Source organism: Podarcis erhardii, assembly GCF_964252035.2.
Source record: "Podarcis erhardii genome assembly, chromosome: 12".
Taxonomy (NCBI): Eukaryota; Metazoa; Chordata; class Lepidosauria; order Squamata; family Lacertidae; genus Podarcis; species Podarcis erhardii.
In genome coordinates, this window is record NC_138513.1 from 24,817,501 (window position 1) to 24,826,717 (window position 9,217).

Sequence of the window (9,217 nt, forward strand, 5' to 3'; positions counted from 1 at the left end):
GATGTGAGTGACAGATTCTACCTTATTAGGCATACAGGGGCAGAGACGTGCATGCATTGGTACCCGCGTGAATTTGCCGTACAGCACTGCTGAGGGCATTGTCTCAAAGCGGGCTCTAGAGAAAGCCCATCTATAAGCTTCGTTAGTGATGTTAGTTAAGTAAGGGGCAGCTGCAAAGTTAGGCCAAGCTTTTAAACATCTATATGTCTCCGGGAGTAGAGCGTCTTCTTGTTGTAATTCGACATCGTAAAGTCTCTGAATGATAATTGCCTTTGCCTTGTTCTGAGTTCCGAGAAAAAGATTTTCAAGGTTTAGGCCAATTTGTTTGATCTTGTTAGCTATTTGCATAAGCCAAGGAGGATAGGGAACTGCGGCCAGGAAGCAAGGTAGCAGTCCCTTAGGATTGTAATGGATTTTCATCCAGAGGGATATTGCTTGCTCCCAGACTTTTAATTCCACTCTGGGTAGTCCTGCCTCTTGCCTTAAGACTGCATTAGGTGTACACTTTGGGGTAGCAAATAGTGATCTTAAGAATTTTGATTGTACTGTTTCAAGGGTCTTAAGGTTGGTAGAGGGGCTAATTTGAGTGCCATACAGGAGTTGGACTAGAGATTTTGCCTGAAAAACTTTTAGGGCCATCGGGAGGAAGCCAGCTCCTTTCCTTCTGAATAATCTAAGGATGGCATTTGCACTTCTTCCTGCTGATATAGCTGCTGTGGTCAGGTGTGTTGACAATTTGGCATTATTGCAGCCTATATATGGTCCCTGAATTTCTAATGTAAAATGTTAAAGACGCTCTTCGAAATTATTTGAATTGACAGTCCACTTTACTTGAAAATTGTGATGATGGTATACCTGACAGCATTTTGTGTAGCCAACTGTTGAAGAATATGTTTTGAATGCCCCACACTTCGCAATGGGACAAGCTGGGTAAAGGTGAATGTTATGCAGAATCAGCATGTCTAAGGTAGAATAACAAATCCTCTAAACACACTGCTGTAAATTACTGTATGTGCTGGAAAGAGACAAGCATGGAAGCTTAAGCCATTTTTATAACCTTCACTTTGCGCAGCACTGTTTTGTTGTGATATGCGTGTTGAAACCAGCTTGGCAAGTTAACAGGATTGATAAGGTGCTGTCCCATGCTTCCATACTTAGTACTGTTAGAGTTGGCATAACATCTTGGGATTGACAGATACCGCCCTTGCTCTTGTCACCAATGTTGTTTGTCCGAAGCTAGGCATGGAAAAGCTTAGTTAATTGCTATGGTTGAGAAGTAAAGGTTAACCTAACTTGATAAGATCTTATATACAAAACAATACCTTTTTAGTCAGCCTAGTACTGATGTGTAGGTGCCACACTTTGTTTAAAAAGAAATCTGGTTTTAAACTATCCAGTTATAACACATTTTGTCCATTGTTTTTTTTTAATGTGTGTAATTCAGTACCCCCGTGGCAAACTTAATTGGCCAGGATTTGGAAGCCTGCTTAACTGCTTTGTTGTTCTTGTTTCTTCTTTAAACATTGGTAGAGTTCATTGTAGATTGCAGTTTACCTGGATCTTTATGACGTATTTGGAGGAGTAGGGTTTGCAGCAGGGCTTCTTTTTTCAACTGGAACTCACCGGAACTGAGTTCCAGCACCTCCCAGGTGGGCGCCATTGCCATTATAAGAGAACAAGGGAGGCGTCCATGGTGAGTTCTGGAACCTCTTTTTCTAGAAAGATAGCAGTGGCTTTCAGACAGCTGCAATGGGTGCAGAACTCTCCAGAAAGATCCAAGCTTCCTGGATATCTCTAGGATGGGGATGGGGAACCTCAGGCTGGGAGCAAAATGTGGCTTCCAGGACACTCATATCAGGCCCTTGGGACTTTTCCTAGGCCACTCCCAAACTTTTCCTGCTCGGCAACCCTCTTTGAATGGTTTTGCCTGGCTGGCATGTGTGCTTGAGCTGTCATAATGCTTTTTGCTTACCTGGGTGGCACAGGGAGGTGTGTGTGTGTAATGACATTAATTGCTCCACTCATTTTTGCCTTTGGCCCATCCCAATGCCAGCATGAAGTCCCCTAAGGTTATCCACATAACTTTTTCAGACTTGTTAACTTCTTTGAGAGTTAAATACATGAAACAGTGTGCTAGGTAGTAGTTTCTAAATGATACATGCATCCAGTTGTGTCCCTTTATTCACAGAAGGCTCCCTGATCTGGCAGAGACTTCCCTGAGGGGAAAGAGGGGAAATGATTTTTGCTTGTTCCCCTCTTTCTTCTGTAGTCCCCTCTTGCTTCCACCACCCCACAGTCTGCTCCTGACAGCTGGGGTGGTGTGGGCTTCAGGAAAGAAGGAGAACTTGTGGAAATCACCCCCCTTTCTATTCACAGAAAAATCTGCTAGTTCAAAGAGCCTTCTATCTTTGGAGGAGCGTGATTGGATACAACCCATGGTTTTAAATCTCGTTGGGGCAGTTAACACAGCTTTTTTTAAATAGAATTGTATACCTAAAATCCTTTATTTATATGGAACGTCGTACACAATATTTCTTTTAGAATATATTTGATTGAGCATTCATAACTCTTCAAATTTAAATAGAATGATGTAATCTGAAGAGAGATAAACTAAAAGACCAAATAGAAGTAGCATTAACTTCACAAAGTCTCCATATCTCTTTTATTATTTGTTTGTTTGTTGTTTATTTATCATTTGAAGCTGTTAAATTTTTAACTACAGAACTCCTTCTGAAATTTTTATTGCCCATCTCTTAAGAGCCATTTTTCTGCTTTACGGTTTTATTTCATGGCATGGTTTCTGCAGGTTACTCTCATAGGGAAAACATAGCATAATATGGGAAGAAGATATATTTGGTGATGTACTTTTGATTGCACATGACAGCTCATGTGCTTATTAAGAGATGGGGAAAAGCAATATGCTTCTTCCTAGAATGTGCAAGGTTTGCACAGACTGAAGCGGAAACAGTTAATTAGAGAAAACCAAGAAAAACCAAGAAAACCAAGAAAACCAAGAAAACCACTTAGAAAACCAAGGAAGCAAGTCAATGGGTTTTGAGACCCTCCCCCCTCTCCTACTTTCCAATGAGCTTTGCTTCTTGCTGGTTTTATAAAGCAAACTCTTGCAAGGAGGAAAAGAAGTTCACGCAACTGGGTTGTTGCTGTTGCCTTATCATTTCCTCGTATTGCAGCAATGCAGTTGAGAGAATGAAGAGGGATTTGTTACTAAAAAGGAGAGAAGCACTTTTCCTTTAATAGGATGATTTAAAAAGATGTCAGAAAAGGACCAAATTTGAAAGCAAAACAGAAGGAAATTGAGATATGGAAAAAATGAGTGCCTTACAATGCAGAATTGGTAGTGGAGGTGTATATACAATTCTAGGTCATGGCAATTTCAGGCTTCTGAATCTTATAGTTAATGCATTTTACATCATATTCAGGCTAGATTGCATATGTGTAGGGTAGAGTGTTTATTTATGTCTCTTCATAGTGGATGGTCCTAGGATGGGCCTCATTCACTACAAAATACAACTAAGCACAGTAAAATGACATTAAAATGGTTATAAATTCATAAAACCCAGCACATTGATACATTTAAATACTACCTGGGAGAGGAAGCAGTGGAAGAGGATTGGAAGAAATTCAAGGACTACCTACAAAAGCACTGTAAATTATACGAGTGTTAAGAAGGATGAGGGATTTGAAAATAACAGGGCACCATAAAGTTTGGTGAAAAGACTATGAGAATGAGTGAAGTTTATGAGAAAAATAAATTTTGAATAAATATTATGGTAAAATTAAATATTTAAGACCTAGATAAAAATATTCAAAGTTAGGGACAAAATATTGGAAATGTGTACAATAAGAATGGAAATAAGGTGATAAATTGCTGGTTAAAGTTTTATAAATTTGGAAAGTAGGAGCGAGAGACGTGAGGAAGTCCAAAAATGAAGAAAAGTTGGTTATTACACGATGCTAAATTTTATGTTTGTTTTTCTTTTTTGTTTGTTTTTTGCTTATGTTGTTTTTCTCTCTTTATTGTATTAAAAAACTCTCAATAATTTTTTTTTTTTTTAAAAGATACATTTAAATACTGCTCCATAGCGTTTATGAAACACAGTCTTTGCTGCTTTCATGATGCTACTGAGTGATTAAGGGGAAAAGATTCGGCCCTGCTACCCTTTTCACAGACATGGCCAGCCTGATAGTGGTGGTCTACCAAACAAGGCCCCCCAGAAAACCTAATGGATTGAGAAGATGCACATAGAAGCAGATGTTTTCCCCTACTTAAGTTTAGCTTGCATTTTCTTCTGTCTGAGATGTAGGAGCACAGTGCCTTAACTTGGTAACCATAGAATTTTCTGGTAAGTTCATTTCCTGCTATTATAAAAGAGTTGTGTTTCTCAAACGCCATGGCTTTCAGAGATATTAGCTGTGGTTCTTGCATACATTGCCCACAAGACTGAAATGTTAATCCTTGTTTAGTCAAATCAACTAGGTGTGGAACCCAACACCAGAAGAGGAGAAGCAGGGTGCCTGTAAAAGCGAGATGGAATGAAACAATACATTGCAAATTGTCATAATTAGGGTGTTTAGCCATTTGAAAACAAGAGCTTAACCTCTCTTTCGTCTGCTAAAGATTCAGAACAGCATTTTTGTAAATCATTCATTACTGCTTGCAGCGCTGCTGTATAAAAGAATAACTTCTATTGTTGTCAGCATGGCATTTCTTCCAAATCCATTTCATTCCACTTGTAAGGAAGAGGAATGAATGGGACAGGACAACATATGAAGTTACCTTCCTTTCTCCAGCTTTTTTTCAAATGAGTGCAGTTAACTTTAAACATATTTTCCCTCACATGCTATATTAATATGGGTCATTATTTGAAGTCCTACATTTGTGCAACAATTAAGCTGCAAGCAGGTGTTCCCTGGGGTGTAGTTTTAGCAAACAAAACAAGACTCTAGGGATTTTAATTCTCTCTTAGGCCGTTAAACAAGGACATCATGCCTGACAGCATGTTTTCTCTTACAGGGGAAAGTAGACCGGTGCTCTGATCCAGCATGCACAGTTGCTCTTATTGTTCAGGGAAAACTACTAACAACAGAGGCCTTGTGACCTTTCCTCCTTCAGGCCACTTTCCCCCTGCTTATTAATCACAATAGCAATAAATGCACTGTCTGGGGAAAGCATCAGATTATCCAGCTGCAAAATGTTATTGTTTTTTGCTCTTGAGAAACGCAGTATTCCATGTGACCGGAGGACAATCTTGCGTGTAGGCAACGTACACCAAAGAGAAACAAACACACACATTTATAGTCTAGTAAGCTGCTTGTGTGGAAAGGCCCCTGTAATCTGATTTAAGAGTTGCTGATACAGGATTGAGTCATGTAAATGAATACTGGAACCTCTAGAATAACGCTTGTCTCTTTAGATCACTATCTGGTTAAAGTAATGGCTTTGTGCAGCTGCGTTTTTAAAGAGAGATGTTCATTTAACAGCAGTGCCGAAGCAGACACTGTGTTACCATCCTCGCACACAAATGTTCCCTGTCTTCCCAGAGCACAAAATTCACAGGAGGCACTTCGTTTGTCACCTGCGATTACTGCTTCGGCTTCGCTTGGGGCCACATCATGGCATGAATTGACTGTTTCAATTTTATTCAAGCCAGTTCACAACGACGCCGCGCAAGAAGGCCACTGTGAACAAGTGCAGCATTCATAATATCCATTTTCTCTCTTTTTCTCTCTTCTGTCTCCTTAGACAAATTCAGAGAATCAACCAAAGTTGCCTGAGATGGGGACAGAGAAAAATCAGAACGTGGAAAGCCAACCTTCTATGCTGGAACTTCTCAGTGATGTCCCTTTCACGCTTGCACCACATGTCCTGGCAGCGCAAGACGCATGCAATGACTTTCCCAGACCGTTGCTCTCCTATGATGTCAATGACAACCTAACAAGATTTTGGTACGATTTTACACTTGAAAATTCTGTGCTGTGCGAATCGTAGTTGTTGAATCAAATGTACCTTGATCACTTGATGTAAAATACCGAGGCGTTGTGTGCTACATAGCTCAACTACTTTGTGACACAATCTGAGTCATTGTCTGGTTAAGCATTGACATTTTCCATCCACTGTGATGTCCCTTACAGAGTTTGAAAGTACCTGTGCCAAACCTGGCAATTCCGTTATAATCTTCAGCTTGAACTCCTTGAGCAGAGTTCCTTTTAATTCCAGATAAGCTATCTAGGTGTTGACATTAGTTCAGGGCTTGCCTTTTCAAAGGAAGACATTGCATATTACAAGAGCACTTTGATTTAATAAACGGGTAAGAAGTACATGATAGTGAATAAACTGGCTCATTTTGGGAGAACAGCCTTTAAGTTCTCTAACATTAGGCACAACTTTATAGAAACGTTGAACAGTGCCAGATTCTATTTTACCCCTTTTATGAAATACAAAATTGTCTGCATCCACAGTTCAGAATGGGCTGCTGGTGTAGTTTTGGGGGTTTTCATACTATATTTCCTTGGGACTCAGCAGTTTTTCATTTGCTGTTTGTTTTCATCAGCACATATGTTTCTGGTTTATATCTTGATCAGCTTTTCCATTGCAAACCTCTGTACCCACTAGAGAGTGAAATCTGGGTATGTGTTTATGCGCACACACACACACACACACACACACAAAAGTTTACCACTGATCTTATAATTTATATGGGTCAAATGTAAAATTGATGGGTTGGAGTATTGGAAAAGATCAAATAGTTACATGTTTAACGATATGAGGTATCCTCTGACCCACATACTCAATTCACAGGTCTTATTCCTACTAAAGTTTAGCTGAACTTCCCTGTGCTCACTATTGTAGTGTATATGAATAATTATTGTGTGCAAGGTTCATTTATTTTCTTTTTACCAGGGATTGAGTGGAAGAGGATACATTTGTTCTGTGCCAAAAGCAAGTATTTCAAAAGGAATGTGCAACATGGTTATTTAAAAACATGATACACATTTTTAAAATTAATATTCTGTGACTGCCTTCCCCAACCTAGTACCACCCAGGTGGTTTTGACTATGATTCCTATCAGCCCTGACTTTCAGCCATGCTGTCTGGAGGTTATCAGGCTGGGGAAAGTTCCTCTGTGGGATGCATCTTCTAGATTACATTAGATACACTTAATTCCCATCAAAATCACTGGGATGCTAGTCATGCCTTAGGTTCCATTGATGTTAGGGGAACTTATTCTGGATCCACTGCTTTGCTTTTGTGTTACACTAACAAATGTTAAATGTTTCCTTAGTGTCTATGTGTTTTTTTCTTGAGAAAACTATGTTATAAAGTTTGACAGATCTAGGTGTGCCGTATATTTGTATGTGTGCAATAAAAGCTAATTAAATGTGATATTCCTTTTGAAACTGGAAAATAGTGTCCTTGCATGTTCAGTTCTGTAGCCGTGTTTAATCAGATGTCACAGAAGGGACCAGACATTGTTTTTAATGAATTAGAGATTTATTTAATGGTAAATGAGAGATGACTTTCTATTAATTAACTTGAGTGATAGCTTAGAAAATCTAATTTGCACTAAATTCTGTATGATGTTGCATGCATATCAGCAGAAGAACTAGATTGTGATCATATTCTAGGATATGAATAATTATTTCTAGAGGAAGGAATAAACAGTTTAAATGAGGCTGTTAGAATTTACCAGTATGTCTCTTGCAAATTTGATGGCAACGGGGTCTCAATCCCTGATCATCTAGGTTGTATGTTGTACTGTTCGTTTTTGTTCTTTATTTTACATTAGCCATTATATTTTGACTAGTCCAAAAGCAATATTGCCACTACCGTTGTCCCGTTTTACTCTGTTAAAAACCACTTTGCAGTATAATCTAAAATATACTTAAAATTAGATGTAACGTACAGTACAAAACATAAGCTAATATTTCAAAATGCTTTGCATTAAATAAAAGGCAGGCAGCAGGACATACAATAAAAAAGAAATGCTAAATATAAAAGTATGATTATTTTATGATTCCTGTAATAATTTACATTGAAGTAAGTTTCACAGTATATATTTTTATTGGGGCTCCAACAAAACACACAAAAGTGTTACAATGAAGGTATTTGTGTTAATATTTTGATTGTCTTTTTTTATTGTGTTGCTTGTTGTGAGCTACACTGGAGTGTATTTCTTTGTTGGGGCAGGTATTAATAAAATGAAATAAATCTATACTATTAAACTGTCCCTGCAGCAGATCTTTATTGGGCTAATGAGTTCCAATTATTAACAATTGGGTACTGGAGTGTTGTGACATATTGGAGGTGTTCTGTAGCAGAGTGACAAGTGGGAGGGGCTTTGGGGCAGTTATTCTGCAACTGACAATTCCTCTGCAATGTAAATTATTTCTACATTTACATTTGTTTAGAGGAGCCTGTGAGATTGGTAAATCTCAGCTAAATGACACTATGGTGAGTACAGTCATACCTTGGTTGTCAAACGCCTTGGTACGCATACGTTCCGGCTCTCAAACGATCAAAACCCGAAAGTGAGTGTTCTGGTTTTTGACCTTTTTTTGGAAGCTGAGCATTCGATGTGGCTTCCGCTATTGTTTCACATTTAGGAAGTCGAACAGACTTCTGGAACGTATTCTGTTCGAAAACCAAGGTACGACTGTCTCTTATTTTATTTTGGCAATAGGTGATGCCCTTGCTCTGACATAAACATTACAAATCACTTTATTTCCCTTGAAAAAGAATCTTCTTATAGATTTTTGGAAAGGATTTTAAAACATAATCTTAACACAAGAAATAAGCTATAGCTCAAGATAAACCTATGAAATGGTCGATTATGATTTTCCATACAAACCACAATCTGCAGAAAGGATTGTTCATAGCTTAGTGATAATGGTTTGTTTCACCAAAACAAACCATTGTGCCTGATTTGGGCACAGCTCTAAACCAAGGATCTCAGTTTGCGTTTTCTGCATGTTAACAGAGAGGAACAAAGCAGGCATGATAGGCATATTAACTATGGTTTACCACATATTAACTATGTGCAAATAAGGATACATCTATTTGATAGACTACAGAGTGTTTGATGGTCAGTCTGTTGGCAACACAGAAGCCAATGGAACCTTAGAAGTGAAGGAGATGGAAATCAGTCTGAATGTTTACATGAGAAATGGAACATGGAGCATGCAGTTTCAAGCTACA

General features: G+C 38.6%; 1 protein-coding gene across 3 annotated transcripts in view; it reads left to right on the forward strand.

The window, feature by feature from the left end:
• Positions 1-8,249, forward strand: part of UMAD1 (UBAP1-MVB12-associated (UMA) domain containing 1) — a 38,063-nt gene extending 29,814 nt beyond the window's left edge. For 2 of the 3 annotated variants that reach the window (XM_081834014.1, XM_081834015.1), the window contains one exon: positions 5,765-8,249. In XM_081834014.1, coding sequence (XP_081690140.1) covers positions 5,765-6,010 — 246 coding nt within the window. In that variant the 3' untranslated portion in view covers positions 6,011-8,249. The remainder of the gene's footprint in view (positions 1-5,764) is intronic. The other variant, XR_014149902.1, reaches the window with a different exon arrangement.
• The last annotated feature ends 968 nt before the right edge of the window (positions 8,250-9,217 follow it).